This window comes from Choloepus didactylus, chromosome 5 (assembly GCF_015220235.1).
Source record: "Choloepus didactylus isolate mChoDid1 chromosome 5, mChoDid1.pri, whole genome shotgun sequence".
NCBI classification, from domain to species: domain Eukaryota; kingdom Metazoa; phylum Chordata; class Mammalia; order Pilosa; family Megalonychidae; genus Choloepus; species Choloepus didactylus.
Genome location: NC_051311.1, coordinates 16,065,699 through 16,092,516, shown reverse-complemented (window position 1 = coordinate 16,092,516; position 26,818 = coordinate 16,065,699). Strand labels below are relative to the sequence as shown.

General features: G+C 36.5%; 1 protein-coding gene across 1 annotated transcript in view; it reads right to left on the bottom strand.

Annotated features, from left to right (window-relative positions):
* CCDC7 (coiled-coil domain containing 7) overlaps window positions 1–26,818 on the bottom strand; it is a 329,716-nt gene that overhangs the window by 300,044 nt on the left and 2,854 nt on the right. The window contains exon 3 of the mRNA XM_037837696.1: window positions 11,469–11,552. Within this exon, the coding sequence (XP_037693624.1) occupies window positions 11,469–11,552 (84 nt within the window). The remainder of the gene's footprint in view (window positions 1–11,468; window positions 11,553–26,818) is intronic.

Below are 26,818 nucleotides of genomic sequence, written 5' to 3'. Positions count from 1 at the left end.
TCCAGAAAGAACCCTATCAAGTAAAGCAAATGCCAAGAGGCCAAAAAGAACAGAAAATCCTAAAGCATATGATAAAACCAGACAATATGGAGAACCCAAACCCAAACACCCAAATCAAAAGATCAGAAGAGACATAGTACTTGGTGCAATTAATCAAAGAACTGAAGTCACACAACAAGAGCATGGCACAGGACATAAAGCACATGAAGAAGACCCTAGAAGAGCATAAAGAAGACATTGCAACAGTAAACAAAAAAATAGAAGATCTTATGGAAATAAAAGAAACTGTTGGCCAAATTAAAAAGACTCTGGATACTCACAATACAAGATTAGATGAAGCTGAACAACAACTCAGCATCCTCGAGGACCACAGAACAGAAAATAAAAGAACAAAAGAAAGAATGGGGGAAAAAATCAAAAAAAAAATCAAAAGGATCTCAGGGATATGATAGATAAAATAAAACATCCAAATTTAAGACTCATTGGTGTCCCAGAAGGGGAAGAGAAGGGTAAAGGTCTAGAAAGAGTATTCAAAGAAATTGTTGGGGAAAAATTCCCAAACCTTCTACACAATATAAATACACAAAGCATAAATGCCCAGCAAACTCCAAATAGAATAAATCCAAATAAACCCACTCCAAGACATATTCTGAACAGACTGTCAAACACTGAAGAAAAGGAGCAAGTTCTGAAAGCAGCAAGAGAAAAGCAATTCACCACATACAAAGGAAACAACATAAGACTAAGTAGTGACTACTCAGTGGCCACCATGGAGGCGAGAAGGCATAACATATTTAAAATTCTGAGAGAGGAAAATGTCCAACCAAGAATACTTTATCCAGCAAAACTCTCCTTCACATTTGAGGGAGAGCTTAAATATTTCACAAACAAATGCTGAGAGATTTTACTAATAAAAGACCTGCCCTACTTCAGATACTAAAGGGAGCCCTACCAACAGTGAAACAAAGAAAAGATAGAGAGATATAGAGAAATTTAACAGACATATATACAACATTACATCCCAAATCACCAGGACACACATTCTTCTATAGTGATCACAGATCTTTCTCCAGAATAGACAATATGCTGAGACATAGAACAAGCCTCAATAATTTTTTTTAAAAATTGGATTTATTCCAAGCACATTCTCTGACCACAATGGAATACAAATCGAAGTCAATAACCATCAGAGACTTAGAAAATTCACAAACAACTGGAGGGTAAAAGTGAGGGGGAGATGGAAACATTCTCAGATAATCAAAAGCTGAGGGATTCATCACAAGTAAATCAGTCCTATAAGAAATGCTAAAAGGAATTGAGAAGGCTGAAAGGAAGGGACACTAAACAATTGACTGAAATCACATGAAGAAATAAAGATTTCCAGTAAAGATCACATGGTAAATATAAATACCAATACTACTGTATTTTTGATTTGTAACTCCACTATTTACTTCCTATAGGATCTAAAATATATAAACTATAACGATAAATCAGTGGTTTTGGACTCCATGTAAAATATGTAATTTTTGACAAGAACTACATAGAGGTGGGGGAATGGAGGAGTATAGGAACATAGTTTACATGTCCTATTGAAGTTAAGTTGTATCAAAGAAAAACAAGACTGTTATAGATTTAAGATGTTAAATTTAAGCCCCATGGTAAACACAAAGAAAGTATCAGAGAATATGACCATAGAGATGAAAAGTAGAGTGTGAGTTATGAGAAGTGGGGGAAGGGGCAATGGGGAGTTAAGAAATGAGCGTAAGGTTTCTGTTTGGGGTGAAGGGAAATTTCTAGTAATGGATGGTGGGAAGGTGATAGCATTGCAACATTCTAAATGTGATTAATCCCACTAATGGAATGCTAGGGAGGGGTTAGAATGGAAAGATTTAGGCTGTATATATGTTTCCACAATTGGAAAAAAAAAAAAGACAGTTTAAATAGATAATGACAATTAAATGCCAAGGATGATCCTGGATGAGATCTGAGGATGGAGGAGAGGAAGCTCAAAGGGACACAGTTGGGACAAAAGAAAGAAAAAAAAGGGAAATATAGAATGTAAGCTTTGTATCAATGTTGAATTTCTTGAACTTCTTAACTGCATTTAATGGGATTGCATAAAAGAATGTTCTTGTACATGGGAAATGTATATATGTGAATTATATTGTTTGTACAAGGATGTGTGCAACTTGCTTTCATGTTCAGAAGACAGAGCAATAGATGATGGATGATAGGGAGGGAGGGAAAGAAAGAAATGGTGGTGTGATGGGATGTTAAAGTTGGTGGATCGGGCTATTGGGGGAGAGAGGTTGGGGTATGCTGGAGTTTTGTGTATGGGGTTTGTATTCTCTTTGCAACTGTTCCTGTAAGTTTGAATTTATTTCAAAATAAAATTAAAAAAAAATGTATTACAAGAATCATTACAAGAAAAAAAGATTACAAAATTTAGTAAAAACAACAAATGTGTTGCAGCTGCAGTCAGCTAGCCATGATGTGTGGTATGGCTAGCTATTGCAGGCTGTCTCAAGAAAAAAAAAATTGCAAATTAAAGGAAAAGTTACAGTTAAAAAATATGCAAATTTTCACCTCTGCTTCAGTGGCCGGCCTTCCAGAGCAATTAAATAAGAAAAATATTGATATAAAAGTGCTGGCCTGTCAGTTTTTTTTAATTAAAAAGTCAGAAAAAAGAACTTGGCCAAAAGTTAAAGCTATCTTAGCTAAGAGGATTGAGACCCAAAAACTTGATATCCCTGGGAGGCCACCAAGAAGTAACAAATACAATTTAAAAATCAGCAAAAGTGAAAATTGTCAGACCAGTACAGAGTCATTTTAACAGCCCTATTTGGCCAATAAATAAAATTAAGTTTATAAAAGAATATTCTACCAAGTAATTAATTAAGTTAAGAAAACTTCTCTTAGTAACCAAGAATTTTAGCCCATATCCTCCTAATATGTCCCACACCTGCTGAGAAGACTGCCTTATAATACATAAAATGGTGGGCATACAGGAGCAGCCACCAAACAGCAAAAAGTTACGAATCCACCTCAAATACTCTAATAACAGATATAAAAAACTGTAAAGCTCATGCCTGGCTTCCCTATTATCAGTACCCTATGGTAGTGGACATATACATAAAGCAAGTATGCCTCTAAAGGATTTAACAAAATTATAAAAACAAAACAATTTCAGGAATTTCAAAATTCATGCAAAATTAAATCATTGTAGTTTTTAAAAATGTAAAGAATAATAGAAGAAATAATCACTGAAAATTTCCCAACTCTTATGAAAGACATAAAATTACAGATTCAAGAAGTACAGCATACCCCAAACAGAATGGATCACAGACCTACTCCAAGACACTTACTCATCAGATTGTCCAATGTCAAAGGTAACTAGAGAATTCTGAAAGCAGCAAGATAGAAGCAACCCATCACATACAAGGGAAGTTCAATAAGATATGTACAGATTCCCTGCAGAAACCATGGAGGAGAGAAGACACTAGTATGATATATTTAAGATACTGAAAGAGAAAAACTGTCAACCAAGAATTCTATATCCAGCAAAACCATCCTACAAAAATGAGGGAGAGATTAAAATATTTTCAGACAAACAGACACTGAGAGAGTTTGTGAATAAGACACCAGTGCTACAAGAAATGCTAAAGGGAGTGCTACAAGCTGATAGAAAAAGACAGGAGAGAGAAGTCTGGAGAAGAGTGTAGAGATGAAGACTATGAGGAAGGGTAAAAGAAGAAAGAGAAAAAAATAAGATACATAAAATCCAAACACCAAATGGTAGAAGAAAGTACTGCCCTTAGAGTAATAACACTAAATGTTAATGGATTAAACTAAATCCCCCAATAAAAAGACATAGACTGGCAGAATGGATTAAAAAACAGGACCCATCTATATCCACAAATGAGTCTATAAGAAATTCACTTTAGACACAAGGACAAAAATGGGCTGAAAGAGAAAGTTTGGAAAAGGATATTTCATGCAGACAACAACCAGAAAAAAGCAGGAATAGCTATATTAGTATCAGAAAAATTAGACTTCAAAAATGAAACATTTAAAACAAAGAAGGACACTATATATTACTAAAAGGGTGAACTCATCAAGAAAACATAACAATCAAAATATTTGTACCAAGCCAGCGTGCCCCAAAATACATGAGGCAAACACTGAGAACACTGAAAGGAGAAGTAGATACATATACAATAATAGTTGGAGACTTCACTACAATGCCATCATCAATGGATAGAACATCTAGACAGAGCATCAATAAGGAAAGGGAGATGTTGAACTGTACAATAAGTGAATTAGACTTGGCAGACATTTATAGAACACTACATCCCACAACAGCAGGATATACATTTTCTAAAGTGCTCATGGAACATACTCTAGGATAGACCACATGTTTGGTCACAAAGCAAGTCTCAACAAATTTAAAAATATTGATATTATATAAAACACTTTCTCATATCATAATGGAATGAAGTTGTAAATAAATAACAGGCAGAAGTTTGTAAAATTCACAAATGTGTATAGGCTAAACAACACACTCTTAGAAAACCAGTGGCTAAAGGAAGAAATTACAAGAGAAATTAGTAAATACCTCAAGGCAAATGACAATGAAAATAAAACAATCAAAACTTATGGGATGCAACAAAGGCAGTGCTGAAAGGGAAATTTATTGCCCTAAATATCTATATTAAAAATGAAGACAGAGCAAAAATTGAGGAATTAAATATTCAAGTGGAGGAATGAGAGAAAGGACAGCAAACTAGCCCCAAAGCAAACAGAAGGAAAGAAATAACAAAGATTAGAACAGAAGTAAATGAAATTGAGAGCAGGAAAACAATAGAGAGAATCAACAAAACCAGAAGCTGGTTCTTTGAGAAAATCAATAAAATTAATGGACTCTTAGCTAGGCTAACAAAAAATATAAAGAGAGAGTGGATGCAAATAAACACAATCAGAAATGGGAAAGGAGGCATAACTACTGATTCTGCAGAAATAAAGGAGACAATGAGAAGATATTACAAGCAACAATATGCTAATAAACTAGGCAACTAAGATGAAATGGAAACTTCCTATAAAAGCATGAACAACCAACATTGACTCAAGAAGAAATAGACAACCTCAGCAAATCAATCACAAGAGATTGAGTCAATCATCAAAAAGCTCCCCCAAAAGAAAAGTCCAGAGCCAGATGGTTTCACATGTGAATTCTACAAAGCATTCAAGAAAGAATTAGGACCAATCCTGCTCAAACTCTTCAAAAAACTTGAAGAGGAGGGAAAGCCACCTAACTCGTTCTATGAAGCCAACATCACCATAATACCAAAGTCAGACAAAGATACTACAAAAAAAGAAAATTATAGACCAATCTCTTTAATGAATATAGATGCAAAAATCTGCAACAAAATACTTGCAAATCAAATCCAGCAGCAGACTAGAAGAATAATACACCATGATCAGGTGGGATTTATTCCAGGTATGCAAGGCTGGTTCAAAACCAGAAAATCAATTAATGTAATACACCACATCAATAAATCAAAGCAGAAGAACCACATGATCATCTCGATCAGTGCAGAATAGGCATTTGACAAAATTCAACATCCTTTCTTGATGAAAACACTTCAAAGGATAGGAATAGAAGGGAATATTCTCAATATGATAGAGGCAATATATGAAAAACCCACAGCTAACATCACACTCAATGGGGAAAGACTGAAAGCTTTCCCTCTACGATCAGGAACAAGACAGGGATGCCCACTGTCACCACTGCTATTCAACATTGTGCTAGAAGTTCCAGCTAGAGCAATTAGGCAAGAAAAAGAAATAAAAGGCATCCAAATTGGAGAGGAAGAAGTAAAGCTTTCACTGTTTGCAGATGACAAGATCCTATATGTAGAAAATCCAGAAAAAAATCTACAGCAAAGCTACTAGAACTAATCAATAAATACAGCAAATTGGCAGGCTACAAGATCAACGTGCAAAAATCTGTAGTGTTCCTATATACAAGTAATGTGAAACAGGATGAGGAAATCAAGAAAAAAGTTCCATTTACAATAGCAACCAAAAGAATCAAGTATTTAGGAATAAACTTAATCAAGGCCACAAAAGACCTATACAAATAAAACTACAAGAAACTGCTAAAATAAATCAAAGAGGACCTTAAAAAATGGAAGACCATACCATGTTCATAGATTGGAAGAGTAAACATAGTTAGATGTCAATTCTACCTAAAGTGATTTATAGATTCAATGCAATACCAATTAAAATCCCAACAACTGATTTTTCAGAAATAGAAAAACCAATAACCAAATTTATTTGGAAGGATAAGGTGGCAAAATAGCCAAAAACATCTTGAGAAAGAGGAAATGGAAGGTCTCACACTACTTGACTTTGAAACATATTACAGGTGAGTGGTCAAGACGGCAGCAAAGAGAGGTGAGGAATTTAGTTAGTCCTCTAAAGCAACTAATAAATAGTCTGGAACACTTCTGGGGGACAACCTTGATTGTTCACACATTGTACAACAGCCTGGAATGTGTGGAACACCTGAGATCACAGCATAAAAGCTGTAAGTAAAAACTGCAGAACCAGTGCTCCTCCCCCACCAGCATGGCAGGCTAAGCTGCAAAACTTTGCTGTAGGAGAAAGAAGCGACCCTATAGTTCAGCCAAGCTCCAACTGTGGTTTTAATTAACAAATGTGAACTGCTGAATACAAGCTACAAGCACTTATAAACCCCTAACAAGCAGCAGGTACCCTGAGGTTGCTCCCAGTGGACAGGAGGTAGGGCTGACAGAAAAAAAATACAGAGGCTTTTGGAGACAGCTTAGCTTAGAGTACTGGAAGAGAGCTGTGTCACAAGAAAAGGAGTATGGGGGACCGGGTACCATCTCTGGCCAACAGGTGAAACTAGGAGGCTGGGGACTGGCTCTGAAAAGGGGCTTTCTCTCTTTTGCCTCTTTTTCTCTCTCAATCTGAGTGGCTCAGTGGAGAAACCCTCAGACACTTTCAGTTCTCTGCTCTGACCCAGACAGGGGTGGACTTGACAGAGTCAGAGAGACCAAGGAATAATTCAAGTGTAGAAGATAACTCCCTAGGGGATGCATCTTCCCCAAGAGGAGGGGGACAAGGCCCAGCTCAAGTGGCTACCCTCTCTTCAGAACTAAGATCCCAGAGCCTGAGGGAAAACAAACAATCAAACCAGAAACAACCTAAGCTTGGCTTCTGACACCCTCAGTCTCTGGCAGGACAGGGTCTGCTAAGAATTAAAGGGACCACACCTCTTTACACCAGTGGGGAGTGACCGGCTGACAGGCGGCACCTGCTGGGTAGGTTAGGAAAAGCACAGCTTCTAGAGGCATCACAGGAAACTCTGTCAATCTTCTAGGACTTACCCTTAGGGAAACCTGATGCTGAATACAGCCTCCTCCTGACACCTGAGCCCATCCTGGGAAAATCTGATTGGTTTAATCAAGGAAACCAGAAACCTAGACAACAGAAAACTGCAAATCACACTAGGAAAAGCAAAGATATGGCCCAGTCAAAGGAAGAAACTTACACTTCAACTAACATACAGGAATTGAAGCAACTAATTAAATAAAGATCTTCAAATAAATATGCTAAATCAATTCAAAAACCAATTCAATGAGTTGGAGGAAGATATGGCAAAAGAGATGAAGGATATAAAGAAAACATTGGGCTAACATTAGGAAGAACTCAAAAGTTTTAAAAGACAATTGGCAGAACTTACGGGAATGAAAGGCACAACACAAGAGATGAAAAACACAATGGAGATACACAACAGCAAATTTCAAGAGGCAGAATAAAACATTCATGAACTGGACAACAGGGCACCTGAAATCCTACACACAAAAGAACAGATAGGGAAAAGAATGGAAAAATATGAGCAGCATTACAGGGAACTGAATGACAACATTAAGTGCATGAATGTACATGTCATGGGTGTCCCAGAAGGAGAAGAGAAGGGAAAAGGGGCAGAAGCAATAATGGAGGAAATAATCACTGAAAATTTCCCATCTCTTATGAAAGACATAAAATTACAGATCCTAGAAGCACAGCATACCCCAAAGAGATCTGATTAGGCCTACAACAAGACACTTAATAATCAGATTATCAAACATCAAAGACAAAGAGAGAATCCTGAAAGCAGCAAGAGAAAAGTGATCCATCACATACAAGGGAAGCTCGATAAGATTATGCATGGATTTCTCAGTAGAAACTATGAAGGCAAGAAGAAGTGGTGTGAGATATTTAAGATACTAAAAGAGAAAAACCACCAACCAAGAATTTTATATCCAGCAAAACTGTCCTTCAAATATGAGGGAGAGTTTAAAATATTCTCTGACAAGCAGACAATGAGAGAGTTCGTGAACAAGATACCTGCCCTACAGGAAATACTAAAGAGAGTGCTACAGACAGATAGAAAAAGACAGGAGTAAGATGTTTGGAGCACAATTTTGGGTGATGGTAGCACAATAATATAAGTACAGTGAACAAAGATGACTGTGAGTATGGTTGAAAAAGGAAGGTTAGGAGCATGTGGGACACCATAAGAAAAGAGAGAAGATACAGAATAGAACTGTATGACGTAGTGAAACCTAGAGCAGTCAATGATTGTGATAAAATGTACAAATATGTTTCACGTGAGGGAGAACAAATGAATGTCACCCTTGCAAGGTGTTAAAAAGGGGATGGTATTGGGGAAAAATTACAACCAATGCAAACTAGAGTGTATAGTTAACAGAAACATTCTATTATGCCTCCTTTAATGTGACATAGGCAATATACCAAAGCTAAATACCTATAAGAGGGGGATATAAGGGAGGGGTGTAGGATTCTTGATATTGGTGATATGGTCTGACTTTTTATTGTACTTTACTTTAATTTTATCTTTTCTTTTGTTGATTTTTAGCTGTCATTTTTTTCTTTCTTTTTCTTTTTCATCTTTCTACTTTTTTTGACTTGTCCTCTTTCCTTGTGGAAGAAATTTAAATATCCCTATATAGATAGTGGTGATAGTGGTGAATGCATAACTATGTGATTATATAGAGAACCACTGATTGTTTACTTAGGATGGAATGTATGGTGCATGAATAAAACTGTCTTAAAAAAAACTGGTTGATGGATGAACCTTGAGGACATTATGTTGAGTGAAATAAGTCAGACACAAAAGGACAAACATTGTATGATCTCACTGATATGTACTAATTATAATATGCAAACTCATAGACTTGAAATATAGGTTACAAGGATATAGAATGAAGCTAAAGAATGGGGAGCAGTTGCTTAATATGTGCAGAATGTTTAACTAGGTTGAACTTAAGTGTTTGCAAATGGACAGAGGTGACAGTAGCACATTATTGAGAGAATAACAAACGTGCCGAATGCTGTGTGAATGTGGCGGAAAGTGGAAGTTTAGAATCATGTATGTCACCAGAAGGAAAGTTAGAGGATAAAACATGGAAATATATAACACAGTGAATCTTGTGGTGGACAATGTCCATGATTAACTGTACAGATATCAGAAATTTCTTTTGTGAACTAGAACAAATGTATGACACTATTACTAGGAAGTAGTATTAGAGAGGTATATGGGGAAAAATGTATCTATTGCAAACTGTGTACTACAGTTAGTAATATTTCAATATTCTTTCATCAACAGTAGCTAATGTACTATACCAATACTATGAGTCAATAATAGAGTGGGGGGTGGTAGTATGGGAGGATTTGAGTTTTCTTTTTTCTTTTTATTTCTTTTTCTGGAGTAATGAAAATGTTCTAAAATTAAAAAAAATAATTGTGGTGATGAATGCACAACTATGTAATGGTAGTGTGAACATTGATTGTACACTTTGGATGAGTGTATGGCATGTGAATAATCTCAATAATATTGAATTTTTAAAACAGACCCTTATATTGGTTTCAAAAATAAAAACAAATTACATACTGCTTACTAGAAATGGTAAATAAAATAATTGAAACAATTAAAAATGTATAGAAAAAGACTTAAAAGGAAAACACAAACAAAAAATGATAAAAATATTAGACAACGTAGCACTCAAAACAAAAAGCAGAAACAGGACAGGGTGGTTTATTTTATAATAGTAAAAAGTATAATTAACAAGGAAAATAAAATAATCATAAAGAATTTTATACTAAATAGCATTGTACATACACACAGCAAACTACATAAATGGAAAATTGCTATGTATAAATAAAGAAAAATTGAAGGAATCACAATAGTACTTGGCAACTTTAATACCACTCAGTAAATCCTTGACAAGTCAAGTAGGCAAAGTATAGAAATAAATATATTTAAACAATTTTTAATGAAGCTGCTATAGTCTCTTCTAGCTGTATACCCCAGAAAAACGTTATTAATCTTAATTCATTCCTGTGGATGTGAACCCATTGTAAACAGGACCTTTTGATGAGATTACTTGAGTTAAAGTGTGGCCCAACTGAATCAGGATGGGTTTTAATCCTATTAGTGGAGTCCTTTAGAAACAGAATGAAATTCAGACAGAGGGAGAAAAAGCCACTTAAGTCAATGGAACCCAGAGGAGCCAGGAGAGGCCCCCATGTGTATTGCCATGTGACAGAAAAGCCAAGGACTAAGGCAGCCAGTCCCAGAACACCATGGTCTACTAGGAGAAAGCATCACCTTGATGATGCTTTGATTTGGGACTTCTCCCAACCTCAAAACCATGAACCAATAAATTTCCATCATTTAAGCCAACCCATTGCCTGGTATTTGATTTCGCATTCAAGAAACTAGAACATTTGGATATATACATTACACAGGCATAACATTGAACCTTATTTGTAGACACTATAGCTTTTTCCCTGCAAAATTGGAACACCTAAAATAAATAAAGAAAAAGCCAATCAACATCAACAAAGCCCAAAAGACTCTTAATAAATTTCAAAAGGGAAAAATAATCATGATATGTTGTTGAGATGAAAGTAGATCATCAAATCATGTATACAATATGATTTCACATTTTATAAATAATATATAGTTATGAAAAAACAAGAAGGTAGACAAAAACATAGTATAAGTGATTGGTTATCTCTGGGAAATAAGATTGTGGTGATATTTATTTTCTTCTTTTTATATGTCTTTATTTTTTAATTTTCATTAATTATGACATTACTTTTGAAGTATAAAATTACTTTTATAAAACACAATAAAATATAAATGCAACATTTGAAAATACAAATAACTCAATCAATGCTGTACTTAAAGGAAAATTCACAGCCTATGTTAAGAATAAAGAAAAATGAATAATGCTTTCTAATACCCTTTCTAACTCCTTAAAGAACTGAATATAGCCTAATATTGCTGACCTAAAATCACATTCAAGTTCCAACAATCCATATAAGTTTCAATATTATACACTTGGCAGTTTACACAGAATACTCACACTATGTTCTTCTTTAACTGCTTCTTCTAACTGAGTTGCAAATTGAGAACAACATACCAAGAATGAATTCATAGCATCTCCAACCTTTTGAAAAGAATAACAAAACAAAAAGTTACTTTTATTTCAGAATCTATATGCATACGCATCTATTTTTAGTACCTTAAACCACTTTTCTAAAATATTTTAAGTTTTTGTGTAATTTACATTCCTTTAAACACATATAAGACAAGCAAATGTTACAGTAAAAAATTCTCCAAGAAAGAAAATGTGAAAGAAAGTAGATTCTAGGAAGTGACCCATTAATGACATATACCTAGCCATGTCTCTCATTTTACTCTAGAAAATAATACAAAATTAAACATCTCAGCCTTACACTCCTGAAGTTTCTTGGTGGCCCAAAACATTGTGTGTCTACCTTATAAATAACTCTTTGTGTTAAAAATTAGATATTAACCATGACCTCTCTCTATAAGTATACTTTCCAAGTGCTGTAGTCTTCTACCCTCACCTAATGGGCAATAGCAAACTTCGAGAAAAAAATAATTATAGATAAAAATGTCACACAATCTCACCTAGTAGAGCCATCATTTGTAAATCAGAGAATTGACCTATGAAAAACAAATCTCAGATGCTTACATACAGTTGGTATCCCTATAGAGTGGATCTCCTTGAAAGATGTTTCCTGAACATTACATTTTAAACATACTGATGGGCTCATATACTGTTTTGCCAAGGTAGGTAATTTAACCTAACCAATATTTGAACCTGATCCCTAAAATAGGCCAGCAAGACTTCTGACAACCAAGGGCTCTAGCATCTAGGCCAGAAAGTGAACAAAGACCAGCATGGAAAGTTTAATTATTAAGAGTCCTTTAGCCGCTGAAGATCTGCAATATTGAATGATTATGGTGGCAGGGTCTAGAGAACACCTGCTCCTCAAGTCAATGCTCCTCAAGCAAGGGAATTAGAAGGCTGTTTCCAAGGGTGTCAGGGTTCAACATGAACCTGGCAGGTAGTGGCAGAATTTTGCCTGTAGACTGGAGACACGGTTGGCTACACTAAGCAAAATAATAACAATTGGATTGTAAGGCAGAGAAGGGGGATGGGTAAGGAGGTAGGTGAGAACTTTTAAAACAAGAAGCTTATTCCTTCAGTACTGAATGTCACACCTAGAATATGAAATTTGAGGTGGGCTTGAGAGGGGGATGACAGAGGCAATGTTCAAAAACCAGATTTGCCCTTATACCAGCTCCCTCTTCATTCACTTCAGATTGCTGACTTACACAACTGTCTTAACATATAAAAGATATCTAATTACATCCAACTGGAAAGTCACAATATTCACTAATCCTATTTTATTTTTCTGTGAGAAGGGTAAAATTCTCCAAGAAGATAAAAGAGTTATGAAATATCATATACCAAGTAACATCAGTTCTACCTCCAAAATATATTCCAAATATAGTCTTTCTCCCCATTTCCACTGCTACCTGTCTTGTCTGGTTCACTATTACTGTTTGCAGAGACTAGTGTAATAGTCTTCTAGTATGTTTCTCTGCTCCTGCTACTGCACCTCCACAGTCCAACAAAATAATCTTTTTTTAATATAAGTCATTTGCTTAAAATTTACCCAAAGTCTTCCCATTAGACTTCACGTGATGTTCTTACAATGGCCTACAAGACCATTGCATGATCAAGTGCCAACCTGCCTCCCCAATCCCATCATATACCACTCTAGCACACTTACTATGCTCCAGCCACACTGGTCTTTTTCTTTTTCTTGAACACACTAAGCTCATGTAGACAGACTAAAAATGTACATTTGTCAACTTGTGTATGAGAAATAGTTCTCTAAAATAGTAACTAAACTAAATTTTTTCCTGAACCACATTCCAACTAATAGTGACAAGGACTGGGTAACTGAAATCTCAGTCTCTTCCAGTTTAAAAATAATTTCTGTTGAATAACTGAGTATCTTTTAATCAAATGTTTGATTTTTCAGGGCTTGTTCATCCATTCTCCACCCACATTCTCCCACTCAAGATGGTACATGACAAGAAACCTCAAATGTCTTTGTGTTGTTTGGAAAGGGCAGTGTCAGGGGTAGGACTTCAGATTTACATACTGTCTTCTGGGACTTCACTGGTCTTCCTTTGATATAGGGAGGTTGGACTGGAGTAGGATCTCTGGGCATCTGTGCCAATCTCCACCTGCTATAGAGTAGCTGGTGTCATCTGGCTTTTTATACCTTTGTAGAAATACCCACTACCAAAATGCATTTGTCTCTAACTTCAGAGACATAGTACTCTGTGGCCTCCTTATTCTGATGTTACATCTCTGCCCCTCTCAGAATCTCTGCATTCTCACACCATGCTATGCAAAAACTTCTGATTTCCCTGTACAACAATCAAGCCATTAGAATTTCAAAACACTAGGTAGATAGATCTCAAACCCAACTATCTAGACATACACCCCTGAACTCATGCTAGTGAACAATGTAAGTTCCATATTGCTCCAATAATCTGAACCCAGAATTTCTTGAAGGGGAGTGGGGGGGGGTGCTTATAATTTTATACTGTTGTCACAAAAATTCTGAAAGGTGGAGAAGGCCTAAGGACCACAGGACTTGAGAAACACAGTCATGAGTTTCCTGGTTTTATTCTGTTTGCTTTGTTTTGGTGTGTGTGTGTGTGTGTGTTTTTTTTTGGGGGGGGGGTGCTGTTTGTTTGTTTTGCCTAGATATATACTGCCTGGAGCACTGGAAAAGCCAGCAACCTGCAACTGCCAACAACCAGAGACAATAAAGCCCTAAGGAAAATCTGTTTCCTCTAGCCAAAGGCCTGTGAAAAGGGCACTGTAATATAACAAAAAACCTTTTTGATAATACCTGTCAAACACCAAGCCAAACACCAAGGGAAAAACTGCACTACCATCCCAGATGTGTGAGTAAGGCAGAAGAATAATGAAGCAGTGGAAGTTGGTCCTCCACTTCCCCACCAGGGTGGCATTGGGGGACAAAGAAGGGAACTCAATTTCTACCCTTGCCCAGCAGTAGCAGCTGGAATTAGGCAAGGATATCTGCTCTCACCACTCCTATTCAATATAATACTGGAAGCACTAGGCTGCACAGTAAGTCAAGAAAAAGAACTAAAAAGCATTTGTATTGGACAAGAAGAAATAAAACTGTCCCTATATACAGATGATATGATTGCTACATAGAAAAACTCAAGGAATCTACAGAAAATCTCCTACAATGAAAAAATACATTGAGCAAGGTTGCAGGATACAAAATCAACACAAAAAAAATCCATGGTATTTCCATATAATAGTAACAAACATGGAAACTGTAATAAAAATATAGTAGAACATAAGAAAATATAAAGAAGAAACTGAATGAACTGAAAATCAACAAGTCTTCTTAGATCCATCAGAGAATTGAGGTTACAGGGCAAACTGCTACCCTAAAAACTAGAGACAGAGGTAGATACTGAGAATCATAGCTTACTGGGAACACACCGCTGGAGTGTGTGATAAAAACATGTAAATTGTAATATACAAACTGCCAGAGGCTCACAATGGACTAGCTTGAGAGTTATAAGTATGCAGAACCAGTCTTTATGGGGCATGGGTGGGGGTTACGCTTTCATGAGTTTTACTTCCAGGTGACCCACCAGATTTTCAGGGTGAAGATCAGAGAGAAATCCCCTCATGCTTTTGGCAGGAGGAAGGGAAAAGTAATCATTTTGAAATATGCCCAGAGCATTGTATCCTTTACAAAGCACTGCCCTTTAAAAAAAAAAACCTGGGGGAAGGAAAATTCCTAATTCCTGCCCACTCTCCAAGCCTTTGACTTCGAGGAAGGGAAAAATCATCTCCAGCCCCTTCTAACCTTTGATGTTGGGAAAAAGAAATATCCAACCCTAAACCTCTCCAGCCTTCCTGTTACATCTCAGGGGTGGGGTGAAAAAAAAAAGCTGAGAAGCACTTATGAAGATCACATATCAGAAGCACAGGCTCACTACATGACTGAAACCTAATCATAGCATTATAGAATGCTTCATCTCCCCAAACATCTTACTACCCCTTCAGTAATGCTCCTGTAAAAGAACAGGGATTGCAGTTGAAAGAACTGCAAGACTCAGACTCTAGTTAAGAAAAGGTCTATGGGAAAACCCAAAGACACCAGGGGAAATTTTAGCTTCTGACACCTACAGCTGTAGCGAACAGTAAACACAACCTGATCCTAGCCAGATAAATGTAAAACCTAACACCTCGGTTCCTTTTTCCTGACACAGCATGTCCCATTTTCCACAAAAAATTACAAGACATGTTAAAAGGTAAAAGCCACAGACAGTCTAAAGAGACAGGGCAAGCATCAGAACCAGAGTCAATACGGACAAGATTTTGTAATTATCAGATTAAGAATTTAATATAATGATGATTACTCTGCTAGGGGTTCTAATGGAAAAAAAAAATGGACAATATGCAAGAACAGTTGGGTAATGCAAGCAGAGAGATGGAAACTCTAAGAAAGAATCACAGGAAATGCTAGAAACCAGAAGCACTGATGGGCTTATCAGTAGGCTGAACATGGTTAAGGGAAGAATCAGTGAGCTTGAAGATAGGTCAATAGAAATTTCCCAAACATAAAAGCAAAGAGAAAAAAAGAACATGAAAAAAAGAAGGAACAGAATATTCAAGAACTGTGGGACAATTACAAAAGGTATAACATATGTGTAATGGGAATATCAGAAGAAGAAGAAAGAGAGAAAGGAACCGAAGAAATATTTGAGGTATTAATGGCTGTGAATTTTCCACAATTATTGACAGATATCAATCCACAGATCAGGAAACTCAGGGAACATCAATCAGGGTAAATACCAAACAAAAATCTACTTTTAGGCATATCATGCTCCAACTGTGGAAAATTAAAGACAAAGTCTTGAAAGAAGACAGAGAAAAAAAAAACACTTTACCTATAGAAGAATAAGGATAAGAATTACATCAGACTTCTCTTTAGAAACCATGCAAGCAAGCAAGAAGAGAGTGGAGTAAAAGTTTAAAGTGCTGAAAGAAAACAAAACAAAACAGAAACCACCAACCTAAAAAAAAAAACTTCCTCCAAATAAAATGCCAAAACCAGAGGCCTTCACTCAGAAACTCTATCACACACTTAAGGGAGACATAATACCAATCTTATATAAATGAATAGGAAAGCACTTCCCAATTTGTTTTGTAAGGCCAGGCTACAGTAATCCTGATACCAAAACCTGACAAAAACAATATGAGAACAGAAAACTACAGATCAATACTCCTCCTGAACTTTGACCCAAAAATCCTTAAGAAAATATTAGCAAGTGGAAGCCAAAACATATAAAAAGCACAATGTACCATGATCAAGTGGGCTTTTTCCCAAGAATGCAAGATTGGTATAACAATTAAAAATTGCTCAATATAATTCACCAAATTAACATAATCATACGATTCAGACAAAGTATTTGACATTCAATGTATATTCATGACTTTAAATCAAAATATTTTCAGCATATTAGTAATAGAAGAGAACTTCCTCAATCTTAAAAGGGATCTACCAAAACACTTTATAACTAACATTATGCTTCATGGTGAAATAGAGAATGCCTGTGACCAAAATTCAGGAAAAAATAGGATGAGCACTGTCACCCATTCTGTTCAACATTGTACCAGAGGTTCTAGGGCAGTGCAAAAAGGCAGTAAAAATAAATAAAAGGCATAAAGGTTGCAAATGAAGAAACAAAACTGTCTTTATTCAATGATGACATGACAGTATATATAGAAAATCCTAAATAATCTATAAACAACCAAAACCATTAGGTAAATTTAGCAAGTTTGCAGGATTTAAGCTTACATGCAAAAATAAATTGTATTTCTACACTCTAGCAACAAATGGTTAGAAAATAACATTGAAAAATAATTCCATTAATACCATCATAAAACAATAGCATGCAATACTTGGAGAAAAAATTAACAAAATACATGTAAGACATATATACCAAAATCTACAAATCACTGCTGGGAGAAATTGAAGAACTAAATAAATAGAGACATATTTACTGTGTTCATGGATCAGAGGACTCAGAATTGTTAACATATCAATTCTCCTAAATTGTTCTATGCAGTCAATGCAATTCCAATAAAAATCCTAGCAGGCTTATTTGTAGAAATTGAATACAAAGGATCTAGAACAGCCAAAATAATTTTGACAAAGAAAGATAAAGTTGAGGATCTACTATAGCTGATTTCAAGATTTACTATAAAGCTGAAGTAATTGAGACAATATGGTACTGGCATAAGAAAAATCAAATAAATCAATGGAATACAATCAAGACTCCAGTAATAGACTCACATTTAGATGTTCAATTTTGATTTTTGACAAAGACATCAAAGCAATTCAATTGAAAAAAGAAACCATTTTCGAATAATTATGCTGAACAAACAGATAAGCCTATGGAAAAAATCCATGATATCTATTCATGCCACACATAAAAATCAAGTTGAGAAGGAGCATAGATCTATACATAAAAAGCTAAAACTATAAAGTTTCTAAAAGATAATATAGAAGAATATCTTCACGCATACACTAAATGGAACATACTATATAGTTCCATTTATATAAAGTTTCGAAAAGGGTAAAATTAAGATTTGGTAATAGATATCAAAACAGTGGCTGCCTTGCAGTAGTAACAGTGTGCAGATTGACTGAAAGGGGGCAAAGGAATCTGTCTGAGGTGATGGAAATGTAATATATCTTGATTCAAGTGACGGACACAAAGGTGTATACATCTGTCAATACTCATCAAAATGTATTTTACTTTTTGTAAAATAAAGTCATTCTGGTGTTAAAAAAAGGATTTGGGGGAGGTGGGGCAAGATGGCAGAGTGGTGAGGTGTACATTTTAGTTAATCCTCCAGGGCAGTAGGTAGAAAGCCAGGAACCGCGTGGACCAGACACCACAAAGCAATTTGACTTTGGGCATACTTCATACAATACTCATGAACATGTGGAACTGCTGAGATCAGTGGAATCTGTAAGTTTTTGCGGCCAGGGAACCTGCACCCCTCCCTGCCAGGCTCAGCGCTGGGAATATGGAAGGAGAACTGCAGTGGTGGCTCTTATCAGAAACTCATTCTACTGATCCAAACTTCAATCATAGATAGACTGAGAACAGACACTGGAGAATCTGGGAGCAGCCAGCCCACCAGAGAGGAGATAGGGATTGCAAAAACAGCAAGAAAAACCCAAAAATAAAAGTAGAGGCTTTTTGGAGTTCTGGTGAACATAGAAAGGGGAAGGGCAGAGTTCAGGCAGAGTCAGGCTCATATGCAAATCCAGAAGAAAAACCGGTTTCTCTGCCCCCGGAGCTTTCCTTAATGGCCCTAATTACTTTGTCTCTTAGCATTTCAATAACCCATTAGATCTGTGAGGAGGGCTCTTTTTTTCTCTCTCTCTTTTTCTCTTTTTCTAAAACAATTACTCTCAGAAGCCCAGTACAGAAAGCATCAAAGATTTGCAATTTGGGCAGGTCAAGACAAGAGCAGAACTAAGAGAGCTCTGAGACAAAAGGGAATAAGTCCAGGGGCTGAGAAAATTCACTAAACATCACAACTTTCCAAGAAAAGGGGGGCATCCTCTCACAACCATCATCCTGGTGGACAGGAAACACTCCTGCCCATCGCCAGCCCCATAGCCCAGAGCTGCCCCAGACAACCAGTGTGACAGAAGTGCTTCCAATAACACATGCACACACCACAAAATCAGGCATGGACATTAGCCTTCCGTGCACCCTCAGCTGGTTTTCCCAGAGTTGGGAAGGCGGAGCAGTGTGAATTAACACGCCTCATTCAGCCATCCTTTCAGCAGACTGGGGGCCTCCCTACACAGCCCTGCAGCCCAGAACTGCCCTGGGGGGATGGCACTCACCTGTGACATAGCATACTTATCCCTCAACAGAGGACCTGGGGGTGCATGGCCTGGAAGAGGGACCCACTCACAAGTCTTAGGGGCCATACACCAGTATCAAGGACTTGTGGGTCAGCAGCAGAGACAAACTGTGGCAGTACTGAACTGGAGGATTAGACTATTGCAGCAGCTTTAAATCTCCAGGAACACCAGGGCAATTTGATTGTTAGAGCTGCCCCCCCCAACTGCCCAGACACACACCACATATACAGGGCAGGCAACACCAACTACACATGCAAGCTTGGTACACCAATTGGACCCCACAAGACTCACTCCCCCACTCACCACAAAGACAAAGCAGGGAGAACTGGCTTGAGGGGAATAGGTGGCTCATGGACACCACCTGCTGGTTAGAGAACGTGTACTCCATGAAGCTGTAGATTGGACAAATTAGAGGTAAGGATTTCAATCGGTCTACAAATCCTAAAAGAACTCTATCAAGTTCAGCAAATGCCAAGAGGCCAAAAACAACGGAAAATTTTAACCATATGAGAAAAACAGATGATATGGATAACCCAAGCCCAAGCACCCAAATAAAAAGTTCAGATGAGACACAGTACCTGGAGCAATTAATCAAAGAACTAAAGATGAACAACAAGACCATGGCACAGGATATAAAGGACATGAAGAAGACCCTAGAAGAGCATAAAGAAGACATTGCAACAGTAAATAAAAAAATAGATGATCTTATGGAAATTAAAGAAACTGTTGACCAAATTAAAAAGATTCTGGATACTCATTGTACAAGACTAGAGGAAGTTGAACAATGAATCAGTGACCTGGAAGATGACAGAATAGAAAATGGAAGAACAAAAGAGAGAATGGGGGAAAAAATTGAAAAAATTGAAATGGACCTCAGGGATATGATAGATAATATAACATGTCCAAATATAAGACTCATTGGTGTTCCAGAAGGGGAAGAGAAGGGTAAAGGTATAGGAAGAGTATTCAAAGAAATTGTTGAGGAAAACTTCCCAAATCTCCTAAACACCATAAATATACAAATCATAAATGCCAAGTGAACTCCAAATAGAATAAATCCAAATAAACCCACTCCGAGACATATTCTGATCACACTGTCAAATATGGAAGAGAAGGAGCAAGTTCTGAAAGCAGAAAGAGAAAAGCAATTCACCACATACAAAGGAAACAGCGTAAGACTAAGTAATGACTACTCAGCAGCCACGATGGAGACGAAAAGGCAGTGGCATGACATATTTAAAATTCTGAGTGAGAAAAATTTCCAACCAAGAATACTTTATCCAGCAAAGCTCTCCTTCAAATTCGAGGGAGAGCTCAAATATTTCACAGACAAATGCTGAGAGAATTTACCAACAAGAGGCCTGCCCTACTGGAGATACTAAAGGGAAACTTACAGACAGAGAAACAAAGAAAGGAAAGAGAGACATGGAGAAAGGTGCAGTACTAAAGAGATTCAGTATGGGTACATTAAAGGGTATTAATAGAGAGAGGGGAAAAAATATATATGACAAACATAAACCAAAGGATAAGATGGCTGATTCAAGAAATCCCTTCATGGTTATAATGTTGAATGTAAATGGATTAAACTCCCCAATTAAAAGATATAGATTCGCAGAATGGATCAAAAAAATGAACCATCAATATGTTGCATACAAAAGACTCATCTTAGACACAGGGACACAAAGAAATTGAAAGTGAAAGGATGGAAAAAAATATTTCATGTAAGGTACACCCAAAAGAAAGCAGGTGTAGCAATATTAATCTCAGATAAAATAGACTTTAAATGCAAGGACATTATGAGAGACACAGAAGGCCACCACATACTAATAAAAGGGGCAATTCAACAAGAAGAAATAACAATTATAAATGTTTATGCACCCAATCAATGTGCCACAAAATACATGAGAGAAACACTGGCAAAACTAAAGGAAGCAATTGATGCTTCCACAATAATTGTGGGAGACTTCAACATATCACTCTCTCCTATAGATAGATCAACCAGAAGAAGACCAATAAGGAAATTGAAAACCGAAACAATCTGATAAGTGAATCAGATTTAACAGACATATATAGAACATTAGATCCCAAATCACCAGGATACACATTCTTCTCTAGTGATCACGGAAATTTCTTCAGAATAGACCATATGCTGGGACAAAAAACAAGCCTCAATAAATTTAAAAAAATTGAAATTATTCAAAGCACATTCTCTGACCACAATGGAATACAATTAAAAGCCAATAACCATCAGAGACTTAGAAAATTCACAAAGAACTGGAGGTTAAACAACACACTCTTAAACAATCAGTGGGTTAAAGAAGAAACAGCAAGAGAAATTGCTAAATATATAGAGATGAATGAAAATGAGAACACAACATACCAAAACCTATGGGATGTAGCAAAAGTGGTACTGAGGGGGAAATTTATAGCACTAAATGTATATTTTAAAAAGGAAGAAATAGCCAAAATCAAAGAACTAATGGATGAACTCAAGAAGCTAGAAAATGAACAGCAAACCAATCCTAAACCAAGTACAAGAAAAGAAATAACAAGGATTAAAGCAGAAATCAATGATATAGAGAACAAAAAAATAATAGAGAGGATAAATAACACCAAAAATTGGTTCTTTGAGAAGATCAACAAGATTGACAAGCCCCTAGCTAGACTGACAAAATCAAAAAGAGAGAAGACCCTTATAAACAAAATAATGAATGTGAAAGGTGACACTATTGCACATCCTGAAGAAATTTAAAAAATTATAAGAGGATACTATGAACAACTGTATGCCAACAAACTGGATAATGTAGAGGAAATGGACAACTTCCTGGAAACATATGAACAACCTAGACTGACCAGAGAAGAAACGGAAGACCTCAGCCAACCAATCACAAGCAAAGAGATCCAATCAGTCATCAAAAAGCTTCCCACAAATAAATGCCCAGGGCCAGATGGCTTCACAGGGGAATTCTACCAAACTTTCCAAAAAGAACTGACACTAATCTTAATTAAACTCTTTCAAAACATTGAAGAAAATGGAACACTACCTAACTCATTTTATGAAGCTAACATCAATCTAATGCCAAAACCAGGCAAAGATGCTACAAAAAAGTAAAACTACAGGCCTATCTCCCTAATGAATATAGATGCAAAAATTCTCAACAAAATACTTGCAAATCAAATCCAAAGACACATTAAAAAAATCATACACCATGACCAAATGGGGTTCATTCCAGGCATGCAAGGATGGTTCAACATAAGAAAATCAATCAATGCATTACAACACATTAACAAATCAAAAGGGAAAAATCAAATGATCATCTCAATAGATGCTGAAAAAGCATTCAACAAAATCCAACATCCCTTTTTGATAAAAACACTTCAAAAGGTAGGAATTGAAGGAAACTTCCTCAAAATGATAAAGAGCATATATGAAAAACCCACAGCCAGCATAGTACTCAATGGTGAGAGACTGAAAGCCTTCCCTCTAAGATCAGGAACAAGACAAGGATGCCCGCTATCACCACTGTTATCCAACATTGTGCTGGAAATGCTAGCCAGGGCAATTCAGCAAGACAAAGAGATAAAAGCCATCCAAATTGGAAAGGAAGAAGTAAAACTGTCATTGTTTGCAGATGATATGATCTTATATCTGGAAAACCCTGAGAAATCAAAAATACAGCTACAAGAGCTAATAAACAAATTTAGCAAAGTAGCAGGATACAAGATTAATGCACATAAGTCAGTAATGCTTCTAGCTAGAAATGAACAAACTGAAGAGACACTCAAGAAAAAGATACCATTTTCAACAGCAACTAAAAAATCAAGTACCTAGGAATAAACTTAACCAAAGATGTAAAAGACCTATACAAAGAAAACTACATAAATCTACTAAAAGAAATACAAGGGGACCTTAAAATATGGAAAAATATTCCATGTTCATGGATAGGAAGGCCAAATGTAATTAAGATGTCAATTCTACCCAAGGCTAAATGTCATTAAGATGTCAATTCTACCCAAACTCATCTACAGATTCAATGTAATCCCAATCAAAATTCCAACAACCTATTTTGCAGACTTCGAAAAGTTAGTAATCAAATTTATTTGGAAAGGGAAGATGCCTCAAATTGCTAAAGACACTCTAAAAAAAGAAAAACAAAGTGGGAGGACTTACATTTCCTGACTTTGACGCTTATTATAAAGCCACAGTTGTCAAAACAGCATGGTACTGGCACAAAGATAGATATATTGATCAATGGAATTGAATTGAGAATTTGGAGATGGACCCCCAGATCTATGGCCGACTGATCTTTGATAAGGCCCCCAAAGTCACTGAACTGGGTCATAACGGTCTTTTCAACAAATGGGGCTGGGAGAGTTGGATATCCATCTACAAAAGAATGAAAGCGGACCCCTACCTCACACCCTACACAAAAATTAACTCAAAATGGATCAAAGATCTCAATATAAAAGAAAGTACCATAAAACTCCTAGAAGATAATGTAGGGAAACATCTTCAAGACCTTGCATTAGGCAGCCACTTCCTAGACTTTACACTCAAAGCACAAGCAACAAAAGAGAAAATAGATAAATGGGAACTCCTCAAGCTTAGAAGTTTCTGTACCTCAAAGGAATTTGTCAAAAAGGTGAAGAGGCAGCCAACTCAATGGGAAAAAATTTTTGGAAACCATGTATCTGACAAAAGACTGATATCTTGCATAGATAAAGAAATCCTACAGCTCAATGACAATAGTACAGACAGCCCACTTATAAAATGGGCAAAAGATAGGAAAAGACAGTTCTCTGAAGAGGAAATACAAACGGCCAAGAAACACATGAAAAAATGTTCAGCTTCACTAGATATTAGAGAGATGCAAATTAAGACCACAATAAGATACCATCTATACCAATTAGAATGGCTGCCATTAAACAAACAGGAAACTACAAATGCTGGAGGGGATGTGGAGAAATTGGAACTCTTATTCATTGTTGGTGGGACTGTATAATGGTTCAGGCACCCTGGAAGTCAGTCTGGCAGTTCCTTAGAAAACTAGATATAGAGTTACCCTTTGATCCAGCAATTGCACTTCTTGGTATATACCCAGAAGATCTGAAAGCAATGACATGAACAGATATCTGCATGCCAACGTTCATAGCAGCATTATTCACAATTGCCAAGAGACGGAAACAACCCAAATGTCCTTCAACAGATAAGTGGATAAATAAAATGTGGTATATACACACGATGGAATACTACGCAGCAGTAAGAAGGAATGATGTTGTGAAACATATGACAACATGGATGAACCTTGAAGACATAATGCTGAGTGAAATAAGCCAGGCACAAAAAGAGAAATATTATATGCTACCACTAACGTGAACTTTGAAAAATGTAAAACAAATGGTTTATAATGTATGTAGGGGAACTAGCGATAGAGAGCAATTAAGGAAGGGGAAATGATAATCCAATAAGAACAGATAAGCTATCAGGTAAATTTAATGTTCTGGGAATGCCCAGGAATGACTATGGTCTGTCAATTTCTGATGGATATAGTAGGAACAAGTTCACAGAAATGTTGCTATGTTAGGTTACTTGCTTAGGGTAGAGTAGGAACATGTTGGAAGTAAAGTAGTTATCTTAGGTTAGTTGTCTTTTTCTTAGTCCCTTGTTATGGTCTGTTTGAAATGTTCTTTTATTGTATGTTTTTTTTTTTATTTTTTAAATTTTTTTTTATTTTTTATACAGTTGATTTAAAAAAGTTAAATAAAAAAAGGAAAAAAATATGCAGCGCCCACTTGAGGAGGCAGTGGAGAATGCAGGGGTATTGGTCTGCCCCACCTCAGTGGTTGCTAATGTGCTCACAGACATAGGGGACTGGTGGTTTGATGAGTTGAGCTCTCTACCACAGGACTTGCCCTTGGGAAGACTGTTGCTGCAAAGGAGAGGCTAGGCCTCCCTATAATTGTGCCTAAGAGCCTCCTTCTGAATGCCTCTTTGTTGCTTAGATGTGGCCCTCTCTCTCTACCTAAGCCAACTTGGCAGGTGAAATCACTGCCCTCCCCTCTACGTGGGATCTGACGCCCAGGGGAGTGAATCTCCCTGGCAACATGAAATATGACTCCCGGGGAGGAATGTAGACCTGGCATCGTGGGATGGAGAACATCTTCTTGACCAAAAGGGGGAAATGAAAGGAAATGAAATAAGCTTCAGTGGGAGAGAGATTCCAAAAGGAGCCAAGAGGTCACTCTGGTGGGCACTCTTAAGCACAATATAGACAACCCTTTTTAGGTTCTAATGAATTGCAGTAGCCGGCAGTAGATACCTGAAACTGTCAAACTACAACCCAGAACCCATGAACCTTGATGACGATTGTATAAAAATGTAGCTTATGAGGAGTGATAATGGGATTGGAAAAGCCATAAGGACCACACTCCACTTTGTCTAGTTTATGGATGGATGAGTAGAAAAATGGGGGAAGGAAAACAAACAAAGGCACTCAGTGTTCTTTTTTACTTCAATTGCTCTTTCTCACTTTAATTATTATTCTTGTTATTTCTGTGTGTGTGGTAATGAAGGTGACAGGGATTGATTTTGGTGATGAATCCACAACTATGTAATGGTATTGTGAACAACTGAATGTACTATTTGTTTTGTATGACTGCATGGTATATGAATATATCTCAATAAAATGAATATTAAAAAAAAAGGATTTGGACTCAGTTCTTCCATCCCTCTGCTCTTCCTCCTTACTCTTCTCTAAAACACAGAAAAGTAGCTAGTTGGCTACAGCCATCTTATGATTAGCCATGGGGGAATTATCAAAAGACTTGCTCTCATATCCTTGAGTTACTGAAACAGCAGTGGACTTCTCATTTTAAGACTTATGTGAGAGAAAAATGAAACTATCTTGTTAGTGCAAAACTACAGAATACAAAAATAATCTATGTGTAAATTTATATTAAAGTTTGGTTGAACATTAAGAAATATGTTAAAAGAATTCACCTCATCAATAGGTTGAATGAGAGAAACCATATAATAATCTTAAGAATTACTTTACTTCAATATTCATTTTAAAAAGGCATTTTGGGTTAAACTGGAGGAAGGGGTAGAAACAGACAAAATGGAATTTAACAAAGGATGATGAAAACTGAATCTCTATATAATTTTTTTTTCTCAGTTGCTAGGGTATTAGAATAGCTAGAAGGAAAGAATTGAAATGACAGAACTGTAACCCACAGCATCCTTTGAAATTTGTTCTATATCTAGTTGTTAAATTGTAATTTGAAAGCTATCAACTTTTTGTATATTTGTTATATTTCACAATAAGAAAATAACTGAAACTATGGTACTGTAACTCATAACAACTTTGGAAAT